Here is a 22,419-nt window from a genome sequence, read left to right on the forward strand (position 1 = left end):
GTGAGTGGATCACCTGAGGTCAGGAGTTTGGCCAACATAGCGAAACCCCATCTCTACTAAAAATACAAAAATTAGCTGGGCATGGTGGTGGGAGGATTGCTTGAACCTGGGAGGCAGAGATTGCAATGAGCAGAGATTGATCACACCACTGCACTCCATCCTAGGTGACAAAACAAGACTCCGTCTCAAAAAAAAAACCAAAAAACAAACCCGTCTTCCCAGTTCTTTGTGACAAATGCTCTTATTTAAATTTTCACTCTAACTGTGTTCACTAAAACATTACTGGCTTTCTGAAAATTGCTTACTTGACTTGAAAGTTTGGCCTGCCTTCCACTGGAAGAAGGGAGCTATATTTAGCACAGTTCTTCTTAAAATGCATTTTTCCAAAATGGCAGTTAAGCTATGCTGGAGGTGAATTGGAAATGTTGCTCCGGGAAGTTGGTGTCTTCATATGGCTTGGAATCCCTGAAGGCCCCTCAGGAAGTTGGCTGTCTGATCACCTTCATGGCTGCCCCTGGCTGCTGCCTGTGGATCCTGCTCTGCTGTATCCAGCCCTTTGCTTTTTTGCCGTATGGCTGGAGCATGGTGTGGGTTTTTAGCTTTTGAATTTTATTCCTTTAGAGCACTTAAGGGTTATCCTCCCCTCCCTTCCTGAGTTAAAGATGTTTTCTCCATTATGTTACCATTTGTTGCTTCCGTCCCTACTGACCATAGAGCACCAACCAAAGGAATTTCATAGCAGCGCTCCAGGCACCCAGGGTTTGCTGCTTAGCTCCCTTTGGAGCAAATTAAAAGCTACCCATTAGAGCAGCAAATGGAGGTGGTTAATTAACTAAGAATGTGGCACCCTGAGGCCACTGCATTGGCATTTATAGTTTTTAAGTAATGGGCAACAAACAAGTATTTTTAATCATCAGCTCATTAAATATCAAAAAGGATATAGTAGCTGAAAGCTTGGGATTGTTTCCTGAAGAACAGTTTACAAAGCTGGTCAACAGCTTTGTAAGTTGCCTTAACTGTGTTCTCTTAGTGTAGGCCCTCATTCTAAGCCTATAAATCACTGTGTAACACCAAGCTAGGTTCTTGGGGTATATTACTTGACTTCTGCATTCATTTATTCAGGCAGAAACTTATACTTATCAAGGGCTGACTATGTGCCAGGCCCAGGACTGTAGGCAGGGGTTTTAAGGGCTACCTTCCTGGACCCTGTCTTCAGCCTCTCCTCTTCCAATCCAACCTATATCCTTAACAGAACTGGAGTTACTGGGCCACCGTGACCGTCTGTTGAATGCATTTTAGTTTGGTGATCAGTGCCTTCGACCACCTTGCCCTGACCTGTCTGTCTGTTTCATCTTCCACAATCCTCCAAGGTTCTGAATTCAGGAGACAGATCATACCTAGGAAATGCACGACCTGTGAGCTTTCTCTGGTCTTGCTCATGTATCTCTTTGTAACTTGTCCTAAAGTATAACTCTCACCTGTTTATTGAGGCGGTAACCTTCTCGGGAAGGATGATGTAACATTTGTGAGTTTATTGTGTATCAGATGCTATGCTGAGGGCTTGACGTATGTCATCTCATACAGTGCTTTTCACAAAATTTTATTCAAACCCATTTTTGTTTTCTTGTCTCCCAGGCTGGAGTGCAATGGCCTAATCTTGGCTCATTGCAACCTCTGCCTCTGAGGTTCAAGCGATTCTCCTACCTTAGCCTCCCAAGTAGCTGGGATTACAGAGACCCGCCACCATACCCAGCTAATTTTTGTATTTTTAATACAGATAGGGTTTCACCCTATTGGCCAGGCTGGTCTCGAACTCCTGACCTCAGGTGATCCACTCACCTTGGCTTCCCAAAGTGCTGGGATTACAGGTGTGAGCCACTGCACTCAGCCTATTCAAACACTTACAGCTCAGGGAAGCTCAGAAATTTACCCAGAGTCACACAGCTGGAAAGGTGGTGGTTTGAACACACATCTGCGTAACTCCAAAACCCATTGTCTTAACCACTTCTCTGCTCCAGGTCAGCCCACAGAAGCCTGCATCTAGGGTAGCAGAATCTCAAGCAGCAGCACTGATGGGTCCATGTTCTATGCCTGCCTGAAGCTTGGACTGGGGAGAATGCAGGGACAAGGGATCAGTTGTGGGTGTTGGGGGCAGGGTGGGGGAATGACAGCACTTGCCGTGTGTATGTGACATAGAGATAGATCTGTTTTATCCATATTGCAGCTGAAATTATATGAGTGTATATTAGCTTTCTAGTTGCTGCTGTAATAAATTACCGAAACCTTCATTTATTATAGTTCTGGAGGTCATAATTCTAAAATGGATCTTAATGTGGCTAAAATCAAAGTGTTGGCTGAGCTGTCTCCTGGAGGCTGTGGGGGAGGATCCATTCCTTGCCTTTCTCAGTCTCCAGAGGCTGCCTGCATTCTGTGGCTCCTCAGCCCCTCCTTCCTCCATCCTCAAAACCAGGACGTACTTCAAATTGATCTCTTTCTCTCTCTCTCCTGCTTTCATTGTCACATGTCCTTCTCTGATTCTGACTCTTCTGTCTCCCTATTATAAAGACTCTTGTGGTTATTGGGCCCACTTAGATAACCCAGAATACTCTCCTTATCTCAGGATACTTGAACTTAATTACATCTCTGTAGTTCCTTTTGCTCTGTAAAATAGCATAGTTACAGGTTATGGGGACTAGACTGTGGACATGTTTAGGGACTATGATTCTATCATGAGGTGTAAAGAAAATAGAAGTGCACCATGGGCTAGCCTGGGATACCATTGCTAAGATGGTTTCTGAGGGCTCTAGAGCAGCTGAAGCATTATTTGGGTGTTGACACAAGGACAGCCTGATAGAGCATTTGCCATGCATGTGCTGAGAAGCTGTGCACTTGAGAACTTCCAGGAGTGAAAGGTATTTTTTTTTTTTTTTTTTTTTGAGATGGAGTTTCACTCTTGTTGCCCCAGGATGGACTGCAATGATACAATCTTGGCTCACTGCAACCTCTGCCTCCTGGGTTTAAGTGATTCTTCTGCCTTAGCCTCCCGAGTAGCTGAGTACAGGCGCCTGCCACCACACCCAGCTAATTTTTTGTATTTTTAGTAGAGACGGCGTTTTACCATGTTGGCCAGGCTGGTATTGAACTCCTGACTCCACCCACTTCAGCCTCCCAAAGTGCTGGGATTATATGCGTGAGCCACCATGCCTGGCCGAAAAGTCTTTAAAATTCATGTAAGAACTGATACCTGGGATGGTGTCTCCTGCTTCTGAGCACCATGACCAGGCTTGGATGGCCTCTTAGAATCTCTGATTTTCTGTGGAATTGGAATTATCATTTTGCATCTCTATCCCTAAAAGTGCCATGCTACCCAAATTGTGGGAATGAATTACCGTGCTCCCATCAAGTGAGTAGCAGGCAGACCGATGTGTCAGGAACACGGTGTGATGCAGCAAGCAGCCCACCAGGGGAGTGGGACCTGAACGATAGGAAGAGAAGAGGAGGGGATTCTGAGAATGCAGGCATGCCCGAGGACATTTTCAAAGCAGAACTGCAGTGTCCAAACGGTTTAAAAGGTGCGAAGGGGAATGACTGGGAAGGTAGGCAGGTGTCACATCAGGAATAATGTGGAGGGACAGGGAGCCAGTGAAGGGTTCGGAGCAGGGGAGCAAGGGCCAAACTGCATGTGGCCAGAGCCCCTTAAGGTCAAGTCCTGAGTCTGCTTCATAGCTGAGTGCCCAGCTTTGTGAGTCTTAAGCCAAGGTGGAATGCTCAGCAGAGAGTGAGTGGATGTCACAGGTAAGCCTCACTGTCCTTCCAGGCCAGCTCACCGGGCCCCCCTCTGAACAGCTCCACACACACCACTGAGACTCTGTTTGGAGGGATTTAGGTTCTCGCATGCATGTCATGGCACGCCTCACTGTCATGGGTTCCTTTCCACAGTGCGTTGGCCATTGCCCAATAAATATCTGTGAATAACATATTGCAATAGGAATATAGAGGAAACAAAAGAGATATAAGGGAAACTGGAACAAAAAAAAAGCTAAGTCTGACAAGGTGATTGATTGGTCACCAGGATCCCTATGCACCAGGGAGCATGGTATTAGATGGAATATGTTTCCTTTTTCAAAAGTCCATCCTGTACCAGGCTTCATTTAATCCTCCTCAAAACTACCTCCTAGAGGGAAGCCATGTAAATTCTTAAAAAAAAAAAAAAAAAGGCAGTTGAGGAGACCCAGACCTAGACCCAAACCCAGACCCAGTGGAGTAGAGCAGTGGTCCCCAACCTTTTTAGCACCAGGGACCGGTTTCATGGAAGACAATGTTTCCATGCACTGGGGGTTCAGTAGGGGATGGTTTTGGGATGAAACTGTTCCACCTCAGATCATCAGGCATTAGAGTCTCATAAGGAGCACAGAGCCTAGATCCCTTGCATGCACAGTTCACAATAGGGTTTGTGTTCCTGAGAATCCAGTGCCACTGCTGATCTGATAGGAGGTAGAGCTCAGGTGGTAATGCTCGCTCACCTGCTGCCCACCTCCTGCTGTGCAGCCTGTTCCTAACAGGCCAAGGACCAGGACTAGTCCAGGGCCCTGGGGTTGGGGACCCCTAGAGTAGAGTGGTTTGCCATAGGGCATCTGGTAGAGGATGGGAGGATTAAGGTACTAACCTTGGCTTCTGGATTACAGTTTTCTTTCCTCCCATGATGCTGCTCTGCTTTCCTCTTCATTCTAGCCTAGTTATCCTTCCCCCTGTTAAGCTTTTGGAACCTGTGGTCTTACCCATCCTTCATTCATCCTTACTCAAGGGCTGTCTTGGGGCATTTCATACACTGTACTTACACCAAGCTCTTTTATCCTTGCTATATATACCTTGTTTTGCCATCTAAACTGGGCATTCTTGGAGGGCCAGCGTATGATTTGAAATTTATCTGCATGCCTAGGGTATAATCCACGTGCCTAGTTACCCTTCTTTGAAAGAATGAATTCCATGTTAATTTATTTCATGAGGGTGGGGACAGCGGCTGTTTTGTTTGCCATTGGAGCTAACATGATGTCTGGCTCCTAATAGATGGGGAGTGAGTTTATGTGTTGGGGGTTTATAAGAGCACAGAAGGGTGTGGTATGGGGAGCTTGAGCGTTGGTCTTGGGCAAAGGCCAAAGGTTGTGGGGGATTGGATTGTCTTGTTCCTGGGCTCCTACCTGCCTGTGTTACTCTGGTGTCTGCCATCTGTAGGTTGAGCAGCCTTTAGTTGCACAGACTGTGGTCTTGTCCCTAAGCAGTTAGAGACACTCTTAGGATTTTAATAAGTTAACAGCATTTTCCAAAGTGTTTCAGTTCAGGTGGCAAATTCTAGAATCTTGTATATCAGGGGAAGAAAGGCTACAAGGAGGAAAGCTGGAGAAGAAGGTGAGCTAGGAAGAAGGGGAGCCCCAGTAGATTGTGGGCTGGTATGCCATGTGGATTTAGGCTTTCTGTTACTTATTCCTCACCTTAGAGTGGAGGGTGGGGGTAGGTGTGTCCATGTGCCTCTATCTGCCCAGCTGTGCTTTCCCAAAGCCCATGTATATCTGGGTTCAGGGATACAGTTTCAGTGGGTGTGCCTGGCTTTAGGATAAGCAGCGTGAACATGCCTGTGGCATATGGATGTCATGTGGTTGTGACCTAAAACCCTGGGCTCCATCAGAAGTGTTCTCCACATTGTGTTTCGGTGTAACAATTGCCCGTTAAATGCCAGGCTGCCAGCATATGGTTCCCTCCAACATCCTTCTTGTTAAGTGGAAGCTTTAGCTGTGTGGCTGGAATATTTTCCCATCATTTAGTATTTCAGAATTAACGTATTTTGGAGAATTCTGCAATTAATGCTAAATGGCATGTTTGCAGAGTATTACAGAAACAGTTAAATGGGAGTTGGTAGATCTGTAGCTGCTTTTTCTCATGATGGTTAAGTGGTGGGTTAGGAAAAGGCGGGGTCAACGGGAGGATTCTGGGGCTCACTCTGTGGATGCTATAATTAACGTAGGAAGTCTGGCACAGTTGTTAGCCCTGCTATTAAGAGTGCAGATGGCTAACGGCCACATCACCAAGAGTAAGAGGCCTTTTAAAGTCCTTTTTCTTTTTCTTTTATGACCCACCCTGTGTATTCCAAGCATAGGTATGGATGAAGTGAAGAATTTTCTCATTAAAAGTAACAGCTTATTCCCACACTCCTTCCCATTCTTGGAATGAGAAACTGGTTTCCCTAGACTTGAGGAATTGCCTATCTGTCGTGACTTAATAGCGCTTGTGGATGAGGACGTCTGGAGTAGGCGCATTTTATAACCAATCAGTGCTCAAAGTGGATCTAATTGGAAGGGTTCCATCTGGCAGCTCTTGGTCTTTCTCCCAGTTTTACTGTTAATGAATTATTATTTAACCCCTAAACATAGAACAGCATTCCTCTATTGTTTTAGGGGAAGTAAATGCTCATGATCCCTCTGGCCTGGCAGTTAGGAATCTCCTGGGCTGGCAGGAGTCTGGCAGCTGTGGGGGACCATGAAGTGGGCAGAAATAGTGGTGGTACAATGCCCGGGGACTGGCATGACCCTGGGTCTCAGCAGTACTGCCTGTGTTTGGATTCCATGGGGATCTGTGCTGGAAGAGCAAATTGGCTTCACTCTGCATCATGTTCTCTTGTTTTCCCACAGGGAGTGGGGCCGGCCAGCAGAAACAGTGGGCTGCACAACATCACCTTCAAGTATGACAGTAAGTAACCTCCTTTATTGCTGAAGAATGGAGCCCTTTGAGTCATCTAAAGATGACATAGCCATGCTTAATCAAGGACGCTGCAGTCTTGGACTTGAGGAATTTTCTGAACCTGTTCAGGTTTGTCAACAGCTAAGGCAGCTCAGTCTCAAGCCACTCAAGTATTTGAGAGCTTGACCAGGTCAAGTGTCTTCCATAGTGTTTAGAAAAGGTGTGTATGGAGACCCTCCCTATGTTCCTTGGGGTTTATCTGCATTTGTTTGTTGTTAAGGACATAGCTGCCAGTATGGCCCAGCAGGGAACACATAAAGTTGCCCCAGTGCAGGGTGCTAGGGAATGGTGGAGACGATGGCAAACTGGATAGCTCATGTCTACCCTGAGGGTAGCATTGACTCCTTAATTCCAAATATTGTGGCCATGAGGAGTTCTCACTGAAGGTAGCAAATTGATTTCCAAGAATAGTGGGAAATTTGTGCTTTTTGTGTAAACATTTTTTAATAACAGCAGTTATTTTTAAAATTTCACACAGAGTGAATCTGTTTGAAATTCACATAAGGTGAATCTGTGTGAATCTGGGTCTCAGATTGGCCAGAGGTCTGCAGTTGGTTGGTCATTGCTGACCAGACCTGGGCTCCAACCCCAGTTCCCCATCTATCAGGTTTTTTTTCTTTTCTTTCCTTTTCTTCTTTCTTTCTTTTTTTCTTTCCTTTCTTTCTTTTTCTTCCTTCCTTCCTTTCTTTCCTTTCTTCTTTCTTTCTTGTCTTTCCTTTCTTCTTTCTTTTTTGAGATAGAGTCTCACTCTGTCATCCAGGCTGGAGTGTAGTGGTGTGATCTTGGCTCACTGCAACCTCCACCTCCCGAGTTCAAATGATTCTCATGCCTCAGCCTTCTGAGCAGCTGGGATTACAGATGGATGCCACCATGCCTGGGTAGTTTTTATATTTTTAGTAGAGACAGGGTTTTACCATGTTGGCCAGGCTGGTCTTGAACTCTTGGCCTCAAGTGATCTGCCTGCCTCTGCCTCCCAAAATGCTGAGATTACAGGTGTGAGCCACTGTGCTTGGTGCCACCTATCAGTTCTATGAGCTGTGGCTGGTGATTTGACTTCTCCAGCCTTCAGTTTTCTTGTATAAAATAAAAATTAAGTTTCCTTCTTCTAGCATCGTTTTGAGGTTTAAATGAGGTAATGCTTATAACTGCTCAACCTGGGAGCTACGGTGTACACTTAGTAATTGATATCTATAAATATAGAAGTCAGTCCAATTGGAGTTGGAATACAAGCACCATTTTTTGCCCTTTCTCCCAAGAAAGGGTGACTGTTTCTGAATTGTTTTCTAAGGGCATGGGGGTACTTTTTCTAAGCACCTTCTTTCATTCATAAAAAAAGTAGTTGTATAGAATTGTGTCAATTTTGGCTTTATGAGCCATAATTTATAAGTAAAAATGACAAGAAGGAACTTGACTCATATTTAGTGATTTCTGGCATCTGATTAATCTCTTGGACAGGGTTATGAATCAATGTAAGTAAAGGGCTTATTTGCATTAAGGCCTTTGGAATAATCACTGCTAAAGCAGGATTTTAAAAGTTGTGGTTACACTCTAACAGTTTTTTTTTTTTTTTTTTTTTTTGAGACGAAGTTTCGCTCTTGTTGCCCAGGCTGGAGTACGATGGCATGATCTCGGCTCACTGCAACCTCTGCCTCTTGAGTTGAAGTGATTCTCCTGCCTCAACCTCTCAAGTAGCTAGGATTCCAGGCACAAGCTACCACGCCCGGCTAATTTTTCATATTTTAGTAGACACTGGGTTTCACCTTGTTGGCCAGGCCGGTATTAAACTCCTGACCTCATGATCCGCCCACTTTGGCCTCCCAAAGTGCTGGGATTATAGGCATGAGCCACCGCACCCTACCACAAACCTCATATTAAATTAGAGATACAAGTGCTTGTTTGCAGCTGATGGGAAAATTTCGGACTCTTGAATGTAATGTAAGATCTGCTGGGACCAAGAGCACATATTAGAAGTTCACTTTGTAACTCAAAGAAAAGATCCCTTATACATGTCTTTACCTAGCTGAATCAAGTATCATGGATGTGCCAATCTTTCATTAGCGTCTCAGCATTTACTCAGAACATATACACACCACCGACGTGAACAGCCTGAGTTACACATATAAGTCCTCACTGGTTAGCCTAAAATAGCCATGCCAGCAACAGTGGGTGTGAATCTGACACACACATTTGTATCTTAAAATTGTTACATTGTAAGCTGGGTGCAGTGGCTCATGCCTGTAATCCAAGCACTTTGGGAGGCCAAGGCGGGCGGATCACCAGAGGCTGGGAGTTCAAGACCAGCCTGACCAACATGATGAAACTCCGTCTTTACTAAAAATATAAAAGTAGCCAGGCCTGGTGGCTCATACATGTAATCCCAGCTACTCAGGAGGCTGAGGCAGGAGAATTGCTTGAACCCAGGTGGCAGAGGTTGTAGTGAGCCCAGATCACACCGCTGCACTCCAGGTTGGCGACAGAGCAAGACTCCATCTCAAAAAAATAAAGGGGGGGTTTGTGAAAGAGGATCTCTATCTGTAAAATTTTAAAGTATCTTGCTGTTTTCTTCATGATACCAAATATTTGGTCACATATCTATGCCTGTCTCTTAGTCATTACTTTCTTTCTAATTCTTCAACATTTAATTAGAATATAATTTGCAGCTTGTATTGACTCCTGAGACGTTTGAAGCTCAGTTGCATTTTGGTAAAATGTCATTTGGGCATAAAGTTTTTGTAACCAGAATCCAAAACTTTGAACTTGCTAATAATTGGATCCAGGCTGTGTAGAAAAACTTATTTCATATTTTCCATTGAAAAAGATATTTCTGTCTTCCACAAGGAAGTTCCTGTTATTGCTCAGTTGACTGGTTACTAGTCAACTGAAGTAACTTGTTTGAAATAACTAATAACCAATTACTGGGTTTTCAACAAAATTACTAAAAATCCTATTTTTCTATTTCTTTGTCATTTACTTTATAAAGGAAAAAAATGTTTTTCCATTAAGTCAAAATTAAATTTTACAAGTCTGTCTGCCTCCTTTGGCCTTGAATTCTATGTTTTTTCCTTTACATTCCGGGGAGAGGGGGGGCGGGGTATGCCCAAGTAGGTTATATTAAATTTTCTTGACTTTATATTGGCTGGGTGTGGTGGCTTATGCCTATCCCAGCACTTTGGGAGGCCGAAGCAGGTGGATCACCTGAGGTCAAGAGTTCAAGATCAGACTAACCAGTAAGATGAAACCCTGTCTGTACTAAAAATATGAAATTAGCTGAGCACAGTGGCATGTGCCTGTAGTCCCAGCTACTCAGGAGGCAGAAACAGAATTGCTTGAACCCAGGTGGCAGAGGTTGCAGTGAGCTGAGATCATGCCACTGCACTCCAGCCTGGGCGACTCTCTGAGACAGAGCAATACTCTGTCTCAAAAAAAACAAAACAAAATTCTTAGACTCTATATTTCATAATTGTATTTACAGAAACCCAAACAGTGTTAATTTTGGCATTAGGAATGAACAAAGAAAACAATGACAACAACAACAACCATGATTTGTTCATGCGTCTTTTCAGAGCTGTTTGTTTCCAAGGTTTCTCTTTCATTATAGACTACAATAAACCAAAATATTTGAACTTTACAAGTATGACAGGATTTTGCTTTTTTTAAAATTTATTTATTTATTTATTTTATTTTGGGAAGCTGGTCTCAGCCAGGAGTTTTGCAGGTGGAACACCTCTGATTCAGAACTCATGTTGGTAGCAATAAGCTCTGTGCTGTGATACAAGTGGTAAGAGCTGATCTCTCATAGGTGCAGTTTCCTTATTTGTAAAGTGAGGATGTTAAACCAGGTGTTATAAATTTTTTCCTATTCTAAAATCTCTTCTTCTCCCGGAGAACATATGTTGATTGCTTTGAGAGTGATTTTCACTAGAAGTAGAATTTGGTTATATTAATTACATCCTTTGAAAGAAGTAATATTGAAATGCAAATACGGGCCAGCTTGGTGGCTCACACCTGTAATCCCAGCACTTTGGGAGGCTGACGTGGGTGGATCATCTGAGGTCAGGAGTTTGAGACCAGCCTGACCACATGGAGAAAACCTGTCTCTACTAAAAATACAAAAATTAGCTGGGCATGTTGGCACATGCCTGTAATTCCAGCTACTTGGGAGGCTGAGGCAGGAGAATCACTTGAACCCAGGAGGCAGAGGTTGCTGTGAGCTGAGATCGCGCCATTGTACTCCAGTCTGGGCAATAAGAGTGAAACTCCATTTCAAAAAAAAAAAGAAGAAAGAAAGAAAGAAAAGAAAGGTAAATATAACTGTCTCTCTTTTTTTAAGTTCCATCAATTTTTTAAAATTCTTTGAGTGAGAAAATCCAGAAAGATGGAATCCAGGAGAGGAAAGCAGCTTCCACACTGAGTGGAAGGGAATAGAGAGAGATGGAGTTTAGAAGGGGAAGACAGGCTTCCAAGAGAGAATGTTCGTGGAATGGGACTCCAGAAGGAAAATCCAGGAGAGAGAAAAACAGTTTCCACGAAGGGAGTGTTTGTGGAAGGGGATCCAAACATGAAGTCCCAATGTAACTGTTTTTTAAGCAGATGTAGTTTAGTGGAGTAAGGGAGTGTGCCTAATGTTGTCAGGCAATAAAGCAGAACACAGGCAGCATGAAGGATGGGGTTTTACAAGTGTGGGTGGTGCGTTTTAGTGTATGTATGTTATGGTTTAATACATTTAAAAGGAGGAATATTATGCGCATGTTAAGGCTTGGAAGGGTATTTATTAGAATGTTCATCGCACCTCCATGTGGTAAGAGGTTATGAATGCCTTTTGTATTTTTCTTATAGTGTTTTGTGGTTTTTAAATGTCTCCAATGAACATTTTTAGTCATAAAAATGGGAAATGTGCAGTAACGTCTACAGGGAGAAAAAAGCAGACTCACAAAGCTTCTTACAAAGTGCTCTGGAATGCTTTACCCCAAAGAAAAACACCCTGGCTTCAGAGGGGTAATGGACAGGTTTGGATGTTTGATGGAACTGATGATCTTTTGCAACAGATACTAAAAGAGAGGGTGCTCAGGTTTGATCACTGAGAAAGAAATGGGGATAAAGCAGCATAAGAATTATGAGTAGTGTCTGCTGGGGATGGCGAATGGTTCTCCCTGCAAGAGTGGCCAGAACAGCTCATGGCCATTCACTGAAGCCACAGGCTGATTCCTGCCGGAAGCTTTTGGCATTTTTTTTTTAAAGAAACTTCCAGATTTTGAAGGTGTATTTAGCAAGACCAGCTGGTGCAGCTACTATGGCTACCTTGACAGGTGGCAGTGAGTAACCTCCTCAGATGAAATCAAAGATTGGTGTGGTTTTTGTTTTTTGAGCAACGTGGGGTGCCTTGGATTTACTGGGGGTTTCTGATATTTTTGATGACACACGATGTCTCAGAACAAAAATTTTACCTTTGACCAACGCTAGTTAACAACCTTATCACTTGGTCACTGAGTTAGTACCCTGTGCTCAATGGGTAAAGAGTCTTGCTGAGACTCACTCTCCTATAAACTCACATCTGTGTTAATTCCTTTCCCCCAATCACCTGGCCCTCTGGGTTTTTTCTAAAAACAAACAATGCCCAAGTTATTTAGCAATTCTTTTGTTTCAAATCACTTTTTTTTTTTTAAGAATTAAAACTGTTTTTATTCTCAGATGGCATGATCTTATATGAAGAAGATCTCAAAGAATTTGCCAAAAAGCTACTATAATTATTAAATGTATTAAACATTGCAGGATACAAAATTAACACACAAAAATCAGTTGTGCTTCTATAAACCAGCAGTGAGCAGTCCTAAAAGGAAACCAAAAAAATTCATTTACAATAGCATCCAAAAGAATAAACTATATAGGAATAATTTGTTTTTTTTACTATATATTGCTTTTTTAAAAAATACGTTAAGTTCTGGGGCACATGTGCAGATTGTGCAGGTTTGTTACCTAGGTATACACATGCCATGGTGGTTTGCTGCATCCATTCCCCCTGTCATCTACATTAGGAATTTCTCCTAATGCTATCCCTCCCTAGTTCCCCCAACCCCTGCTATTCCCACTTAGCCCCTGCTCCCTCAAATCACTCTGAAATGTTGAAAATTGGTTGATTTGATGTAAATAATTACTGATTTAGGTTTAAAAAAGTTCATGCCAGATACACACACAGACTCCACACTGTGTAAGATCCTCCCAACACTGCCCTGGCATTTAACATGGGATGAGTGGGTGGTGGTGGTGGTGCGACAAATCATCCCTCTGTAGTATCTGACAGTTTTCCAAGCGGTAGTCAACCTCTGATGTATTATTTGGGCTTTTGAGGTATACATTTTTAACAGAACGGATTTGGCCACCTTCAGACATGTCCTGTTTATTTTGATAATGAACCTGAAAATAAAAATGAAATTTTAAATTTAATTGTTCTCATTCTCCCCACGCTCTAGACTGTACCACTTACCTGAATCCAGTGGGGAAGCACGTGATTGCTGACGCACAGAACATCACCATCAGCCAGTATGCTTGCCATGACCAAGTGGCAGTCACCATTCTTTGGTCCCCAGGGGCCCTCGGTGAGTGGTCAAAAATTGAGTGCATAGTAGTGACCTGGGTGGATAGGGCCCAGTGCAAAGCTCCCACATGATGGTTTCCAGGAACCAGGCAGGTCTTGATGTGAGTGAGGCTTATGTTGGATTTGGCACAGATAAACTTTGAACTTTGTTACATGTACTTGCTGGGCATACACATGGCTTGAGGCTGTGCCCCACGGTCTTTTGTTTCTTCTACTGTTATTGTTATTCACTTGGGCTTGAAAAATAATATTACATGAGTAATAAATGGCACTGAGGTCTTCTTGGCCTCTGCCTCAGGACTAGTCAGGGGTGGGAGGGCAGCAGTGCCAGGAAAGCCCATGGCCTATCCATGGTGATAATGGCCATTCAGCATTAGCAGTCTCTGCAGACACGGAGACATGCTAGCCCAGCATTGGCACATGTTGTGATTTTTCAGGAAAATCCCAGTATTCATGAAAAACAATGAAATCAATGAATTTTTAAATGTTGGCAACAAATTGATTTTTTTTTTTTTTTTTTTTTTTTTTTGAGACAGAGTTTCACTCTTTCATCCAGGCTTGAGTGTAGTGGCATGATCTTGGCTCACTGCAACCTCTGCCTTCTGGTTTCAAGCAATTCTTCTGCCTCAGATTCCCATGTAGCTGGGATTACAGGTGCCAACCACCACAGCCAGCTAATTTTTGTATTTTTAGTGGAGACAGGGTTTCACCATGTTGGCCAGGCTGGTCTCGAACTCCTGACCTCATGATCCGCCTGCCTCGGCCTCCCAAAATGCTGGGATTACAGGCGTGAGCCACCGTGCCTGGCTTGAATTTTTATTTAAATTCTGTCTGAGCCAAAAAAACAAAATGGAAAAGAAACAAACAAACAAAAAAGCAGGCCAAGCATGGTGGCTTATACCTGTAATCTCAGCCCTTTGGGAGGCCAAAATGGGAGAATTATTTGAGGCCAGGAGTTTGAGACTAGCCTGGGCAACAAAGTGAGAGCCCATTTCTACAAAAAGATTAAAAAATTATCCTGGCATGGTGGCACAAGCCTGTAGTCTTAGTTACTTGGAAGGCTGAGGCAGGAGGATCACTTGAGCCCAGGGTTTGATGCTGCAGTGAGCTATGATTATTGTACCATTGCACTCAAGCCTGAGCTACAGAGCGAGACCCTGTCTCTAAAAAACAAAACAGGCTGGATGTGGTGGCTCATGCCTATAATCCCAGCACTTAGGGAGGCTGAAGCTGGTGGATCACCTAAGGTCAGGAGTTCAAGACCAGCCTGATCAACATGGTGAAATCCCATCTCCACTAAAAATACAAAATTACCTGGGCGTAAAGGTGCATGCATGTAATCCCAGCTACTTGGAAGGCTAAGGCAGGAGAATTGCTTGAATCCACCAGGCAGAGGTTGCAGTGAGCTGAGATCATACTATTATACTCCAGCTTGGGCAACGAGAGTGAAACTCTGTCTCAAAAATAAATAAACACATTTAAAAAAAAAAACCCCAAAACTAAAAGCAAACCTGTATTATCGGGCTAGATTCAGGTTGGGGCTAAATCTGCTTGTCCTCTTGAATGAATTGAAGACACACAGCAAAGAATGGTTTAGCCAAGCGTGAAACGTAGGAAGGACCATTTGTTCAGACAGGCCTGGGTTTGAACCCCCAGAACTGATCTTTCACATGAGATATTGAACCTCACTGAGCCCCACCTTCCCTATATGCAGGGTAGAGATGAGAACTGCCTCACGGTTAGAGACACCCATGGTACATTTTCAGAGCACTCTCAAAGAATAGTGGCTGCTATTACCGTGATCAGAACCTGGTTCTTGGGCCTGCTGCTTTGACTCTACCGCCTGATCTTACAAATCTGTAACATCCTGGCCAAGGGAGAAGTAAAATAAAGTCTGAATTTCTTAATCTGAACAGGATAAATCTCAGAAGAACCAGATTGCAGGAAGATTGTGTGCAGGAGAGGGAGGATGGAGCAGACCCATGGGCAGAACCACTTCTCCATATCAATACTTCTGGGTTTTAACCCACTGGGGTTTCCAAAAATAATATTATCTTAACATTTAAAGATTAAAAACATTTTCTGTAGATAAAAGGGAAGTGGTCATTCCATGTAATGCTTAAATGGTTAAGGAGTTAGCCTGATGAATTGCAGGCCGCCTCATTAGAATGACAGTAAGAGATGTGAGCTGATGGCAGGAAAACTGACATGGAACAGGCAGAAGTCTGTACTTTTCTTGAATGATGCTTTAAGGGTGGGAGTGACTGGAGAGTTTCTGTGACATTCTATCAAGGACACTTCTTGGCAGGTAGAAAAGCATATCAGTTAAGAGAACTGGCTGAGAGCCACTTCCTGGGTTCAAATCTCACCTCTGCCATTTTATTTCTGTGTGACCCTGGGCAAACCAGTTGGCTGCTATAAACCTCAGTTTCCTCATCTGTAAAATGGGGATAATAACATCTTCCTCCTTTGGTTGTTGGGAGGATTTGATGAGTTTAAATGATGGGAGAGAGAGCAAATAAGTTCTTTCATGGGAAGCTGCTCTATAAAATTGCTAATCATTACATAACTACAAGGTGTTAATAGTACTATAATGTGTCAAAGTGATAAAGGAATTACGTTTGCTGCCTCTTTCCTCAGTCCCAGAACCTTGGCATGGTGGTTTTTAGGCTAGTCTTTTAAAAAGAAGAACAAGAACCACCCCTTGCCACCTCAACTGATGAATTTTTATGTAATTGTGAGATGTATGGCTGTTAATCATATTAATCACCTGGCTTTTGTTAAACAGTCATTCTGGGAATGTTGCATACATTAAATCTTAGTATTAATACTGAGGATTTGTTTTAAAAAACTTGTTTTGAATTAGCCAGGTGTGGTGGCATGTGCGTGTAGTCCCAGCTCCTTGGGAGGCTGAGGCAAGAGAATTTCTTGAACCTGGGAGGCAGAGGCTGCAATGAGCCGAGATCGTGCCACTGCACACCAGCCTGGGAGACAGAGCAAGACTCTGTCTCACAAAACAAAAACAAACAAACAAACAAAACCCTTTTTTTTTGTTGTTATCTCGAAAGGCAAGTCTTGTGAGATCTAAGTAGTTGTTGGTCTAACGACTTTGTCATCACCTTGTCTGAATCTCTGTTGGTTGGTCAGTTGGCTTTCATCCCAACAGGAAGCTTTGTAATTGAAGTACAACATGGCAGAGTCTGTACCTGTGCACAATAATGCTCTGAAACCCTAAAACGTGAAGCTCTAATTGTTGCTCCTCTGCCCTTCCCGCCATGAAATATGTATTCTTCATCAAATAATTATAGGATTGGAGAACCTATTTGAAAGAGAAAAAGGTTTTCCTGGCCTTTATCATCAATAAATTTCCCACCTGCTTAATTGCATCCTGTGTAATTACTTTTGTCCTGGGAGGGGAAGGGTTGAAAATGTTCAGAAAGAATGTGAAATCGATATCTCGCCAATTGTGGCAGGCTTTGGGGCTCTCCAGCTGCAGTTGGACCACTTCAGTCTCCGTGGGATACACAGCCCCGGTGCTGGCTCTTGTGGCCATCAGAGCTTAATCCTTTTGAAAGCATCTAGTCGGACGTGCAGTGGGGGGAGCTCAGGTGGCAGGAGGCTGGGCTGGCGCCTTTCAGTGGCGCTGTGGGTGTCTCGGGGCCTCAGAGGCTGTATGAAGAGCACACACTGGGCAGCCCTTGGGTGTCTGCCTTTCAGGCATGATTAGAGCAAGAACCGCTTTGTAAATCACATAGGCATTCCCCTAAGCTATTTAATCTCAAGCCTCAGAACCCCTTGGGTCCAGACACAATTTGTTGGGAATTTTGTATGTTGCTCAGTGAGACGTGCCAAAAAATATAGAGCTAAAACTTGAAGTGGAAACATGGTTTTGGGGGATTCCCTAGTCAACACTGGGAATTATCAGCTGAATGTACTCTGTGTAATGACCTAGAAATTATATATTCCACTTCAGGCTTTATATGATAAATTGTAACTGGAGTCTAAATATTTGAACCCTAATGCCAGAGAGGCAATGGGTATTTATGAAATAGCTGGCTGGATTAGGGATTAATTAGTAATGGTGTGATGGAGAAAATCACCTGGTCTTTACCAGAGGAATGCAGGGGATATGTTTTTTTCATTCTATAGACTCAGATACCTTGGCCAGAGTTAGAATTCCTTTAGCTCTGGTGTGTAGGTAGAGAAGATGGCAATCTTGGAGGAAGGAGAATCTGTTCAGAAGTGATTGGTTCACTATTAACAAAAGCACTCTGCTTTGCTCAGGCATTGAATTCCTGAAAGGATTTCGGGTCATACTGGAAGAGCTGAAGTCGGAGGGAAGACAGTGCCAACAACTGATTCTAAAGGACCCGAAGCAGCTCAACAGTAGCTTCAAAAGAACTGTGAGTCACACTGGGGAATGTGCTCCTGAAGACATGCCATTGTTCTGGGGGCCTGAATGGTCTATTCAAAGTCTGAAATTTGAGAAGGAGGGGCTGTGGGGTCCACCCCACCCGCCAGCGTGGGCAAGAATGGTACAGCAGCGCCTTGAGCCTGCTCCACGCTCCCAGGGAAACTCTTCAGCACCTCTCTGTGTAAACACGCCTCTTGGGTTACTGCTAGAACAGCAATCCTGGAAGGTGTCTTTGTGCTCCGAAGAGTGTATGTGGGTTCACCCTGCCCCCCAACTCTGAGATTCAATATTAACAAGCCATGGATTCTTTGCCAAAAAGCAGACTGCATTGTCCATCTTCATGGTTAAGCAATCCAAACCTCAAGTTGGCCCAGCAACTAGACCTGACTTCCTGCCTTCCCAGAACATGTCCTGCAGATCTGGAGTTCTGTCTGGGTGGCAGCTGGGGTAGGAGCGAAGACCTTGTGTAGGTGGAGGGTGGGTGATCTCTCCATGATGTCACTGTGTTTTTGTTCCCTTTTAGGGAATGGAATCTCAACCTTTCCTGAATATGAAATTTGAAACGGATTATTTTGTAAAGGTGGTCCCTTTTCCTTCCATTAAAAACGAAAGCAATTACCACCCTTTTTTCTTCAGAACACGAGGTGAGTATGGTCTTTCCTGTCTGGTTCCCATGAGAAGCCTTTTCTCCTGCTTTTAATGACTTTTCTGCAGAAATGTATTCAAGAACATGCCAAGCCAGGCACAGTGGGTCATGCCTGTAATCCCAGCACATTGGGAGGCCGAGGAGGGTAGATCACAAGGTCAAGAGTTTGAGACCAGCCTGGCCAACATGGTGAAACCCTGTCTCTACTAAAAATACAAAAATTAGCCAAGCGTGGTGGCGGGCGCCTGTAATCCTAGCTATTTGAGAGACTGAGACAGAAGAATCACTTGAACCCGGAAGTGGAAGTTACAGCGAGCCGAGATCTCGCCACTGCATTCCAGCCTGGGTGACAGAGCAAGGCTCTGTCTCTGGGGAGAAAAAAAAGAACATGCCAAAGACTAGTATGAAACAAGCATGGCAAGGAGAAAAGCATCCAGAAAAGCACTTTACAGATTTAGGGTTAGGTACAGACACTGTTCATCTAACCAGATATATCTACTCCCGGCTTATAGAACAGACTTGACAGTTGATATTTTTAAGGATGCTGTGACTACCACAAAGACAGCCCTGCATACACTGTTGCACATGCCTATACTTGCAGCTATTTGGGAGGCAGAGGCAGGAGGATCGCTTGAGCCCAGGAGTTTGAGGCCAACCTGGACCACATGGCAAGATCCCATTTCTAGTTAAAAAAGATAGCCGTGGGGCCAGGCGCAGTGGTTGATGCTTGTAATCCCAGCACTTTGGGAGGCTGAGGTGGATGGATCATGAGGTCAAGAGATCAAGACCATCCTGGCCAGTTGGTGAAACCCTGTCTCTACTCTAAAAATACAAAAATTAGCTGGGTGTGGTAGCACATGCCTGTAGTCCCAGCAACTCGGGAGGCTGAAGCAGGTGAATCACTTGAACCTGGAAGGGGAGGTTGCAGTGAGCCGAGATCACGCCACTGCATTCCAGCCTGGGCAACAGAGCCAGACTCCATCTCAAAAAAAAAAAAAAATAAAGCCATGTATCAAAACAATTGGATTAAAGAAAAAAAAAAACGGGAATAAAAAGTGTGTTGATTTTATGGTAAAGGGCAGGAGCATGAAATAATCCCATTTTTTACCTGTTATCAGGAGGGTGGCCTGTCATTTTTAGGACTAGATTAAGCAAACATTTTCTAGAAAGTTCTGTTTATTTAATGTCTATGTGCAAGGCCCTGTTCTAAATGCATTCCAAATATTAACTCCAAACAACCTCTGTGACAACCCTACGAAGAATTTAATCGTACTGTCTCCACTTACTAGATGTCGAATCACACACAGAGAAGGTAAAGGGCTTACAGAGAGTTGGATTTGAACCCCAGAAGTCTGACTCTGGAATCCACGCTCTGAGCTCAACCACCAGCTGTGCTGGGTCACTCACCTTCTGTTCTGTACAGGGTATCTCTTTAATCTTCTGAGTTGCTGCTTGCTTTTTCCTTTTTTTCTGAGACAGAGTTTTGCTTTTATTGCCCAGGCTGGAGTGCAATGGCACGATCTCGGCTCACCGCAACCTCTGCCTCATGTGTTCAAGCCATTCTCCTTCCTCAGCCTCCCGAGTAGCTGGGATTACAGGCATGCACTACCACACACGGCGAATTTTGTATTTTTAGTAGAGATGGGGTTTCTCCATGTTGGTCAGGCTAGTCTCAAACTCCCAACCTCAGGTGATCCGCCTGCCTTGGCCTCCCAAAGTGCTGGGATTACAAGCACAAGACACTGGACCCAGCACTGCTTTCAAACTTTGGTGGCTGGTCATCCTGCAACCAGTAGCAGCTCCTTCTTGCTTTCCTGATCAGTCTTTCTGCCATTCAAGGCCTTGGATGGTCAGTCCTGTCTGACATCCCCTCCTGTGAGGTCTGGTTGCAGTCCTCATCTATTATGATGTTTCTGTTTGCAACTCAAGCCTACACCAATGTCTCCCTCTGCAGAATTCTTACTGTGGTTGTTTTCTATGCATCATAGTTATTTTAACAATTGGTCTCATTTCTTAAAATAAGATTTCATAAAGCAAAGACCATGTGTATGTCACATCATCTCTGGATGACTTGCACATAATAACCAGAAAGAAGATTCAAAGAATGTATTTATGAAAGCCTCACCTAAATCAAAATTAGTGTAATTTAAGATGAATTTTTCCCATTGGCATGGAATCAATGTGTCTCTTTGGGGGTAAGGTGGAGGCAGGGTGTGTGTTCCTGGAATGTAAACATTTATCACCATTTCAGTGCACTGTGGTTTTGATGCTGCCTTCAGTTTTCTTGGCATTATGTGGAGACGCTCCCTGGGTCAGCAAGTAGTATGACACAGTGGACTAGCTGTTGGGCCTCTCTCATTGTGTTTTTATTGCATTTAGATTCTGTTTAAAAGCTATTGGCTTTGGTACCTGGTTTTCAGTGCTGACACTACTACTTCTATGCCTGCATGTCATTTTGAGAAACCATCAAAAGCATTTTAAATTAGAATACTAGTGAAGGTTAAAATAATCCTATAGCAGCTACTAGGACCGCTCCAAAGTTCTCTTGTGCCTAAACATCTCCGCAATGGGGAGGGGCTGGCATCATTTCTGTATACAGCTGAAACAGAGCCTCCATGTGACTGTAGCACGAACATAGCCCTGCTGCCCTTGGCCACCAGCCTTGAAATTATTACGTAATACTTGACAAGCTTTTAGAATCTGGATGACTTTACACTGTTACCATTTATGTGGCATAAAGTAAATTGCATTGATATTTTTATATTGTACCATTTAAATTTTCGTAAGATACAACTGCACAGTAGTGAAAATCATTGTTGAATTTGATGTATTTTATACCTTTTCTAGCATCACCCAGCACAGTATCTTTATATTTCATGGGGTTGTTGGGAGAAGAAAAGGCTAAACTGTCCTAAAACTAAAAACATGTGTCTTTATTGTCTTAATAGCTTGTGACCTGTTGTTACAGCCGGACAACCTGGCTTGTAAACCCTGTAAGTAATTGTGTTCTTATCTATCAAGTCTCAAAGTCTTGCCACGGTGATGGTGTTGGGGTAGCCTCTGGGTGCTCACTCTGGGTCCTACCTCCTTCCAGTCTGGAAGCCTCGGAACCTGAATATCAGCCAGCATGGTTTGGACATGCAGGTGTCCTTCGATCACGCACCGCACAACTTCGGCTTCCGTTTCTTCTATCTTCACTACAAGCTCAAGCACGAAGGACCTTTCAAGCGAAAGACCTGTAAGCAGGTGAGCTGCTGGGTGTACATAAAGGAACACTGTGTTTCAAAGGGACCCCCGCCTTGGGCCACTGGAATTTGGGTTGATTAATGTGAGCATTAGGCTTTGTTGGCTCGCAGTGGCTAGAAGTGGTGTTTCAGAAATTTACAACACTAAAATTTCACCAGTTTGTTTCCTCTCAGTGGTCAGTAAATACTTGAGAATGTAATCACTGGGCACGTCTCAGGGCCGTTTGCCATTGTCCTTTTCTCCCTAGTTATCTATAACCCAGCTGTCCTGGTGATGATATAGCCTGGTAACAGTATTGCCAAGGAATACACAAGAATTAAGTATTTCTCATTTGTCTATATATATATGCTAGATACACACACACACACACACACACACACACACACACGGGCTTTTTTTTTTTTTTTTGAGATGGAGTCTTACTTTGTCACCCAGGCTGGAGTGCAGTGATGTGATCTTGGCTGACTGCAACCTCCGCCTCCTGGGTTCAAGTGATTCTCCTGTCTCAGCCTCTGGAGTAGCTGGGATTATAGGCGCATGCCACCACGCCCAGCTAATTTTTGTATTTTTATTAGAGACGGTTTCATCATGTTGCCAAGGCTGGTCTCTAACTCCTGACCTCAAATGATCCGTCCATCTTGGCCTCCCAAAGTGCTGGGATGACAAGCATGAGCCACCATGCCTGGCCTGTCCTTTTATGTTTTAAACATTCATCAGTGCTCACTTCGT

At 43.8% G+C, this 22,419-nt stretch overlaps 1 protein-coding gene across 2 annotated transcripts in view; it reads left to right on the plus strand.

Moving 5' to 3' along the window:
• IL17RD (interleukin 17 receptor D) overlaps positions 1 to 22,419 on the plus strand; it is an 80,284-nt gene that overhangs the window by 42,703 nt on the left and 15,162 nt on the right. For both annotated transcript variants that reach the window (XM_003936536.3, XM_074403624.1), the window contains exons 2-7: positions 6,684 to 6,741; positions 13,260 to 13,385; positions 17,669 to 17,787; positions 18,322 to 18,442; positions 21,393 to 21,437; positions 21,539 to 21,690. In XM_003936536.3, the coding sequence (XP_003936585.1) occupies positions 6,684 to 6,741; positions 13,260 to 13,385; positions 17,669 to 17,787; positions 18,322 to 18,442; positions 21,393 to 21,437; positions 21,539 to 21,690 (621 nt within the window). The remainder of the gene's footprint in view (positions 1 to 6,683; positions 6,742 to 13,259; positions 13,386 to 17,668; positions 17,788 to 18,321; positions 18,443 to 21,392; positions 21,438 to 21,538; positions 21,691 to 22,419) is intronic.

Source organism: Saimiri boliviensis, chromosome 8 (assembly GCF_048565385.1).
Source record: "Saimiri boliviensis isolate mSaiBol1 chromosome 8, mSaiBol1.pri, whole genome shotgun sequence".
In the NCBI taxonomy this organism is placed as follows: domain Eukaryota; kingdom Metazoa; phylum Chordata; class Mammalia; order Primates; family Cebidae; genus Saimiri; species Saimiri boliviensis.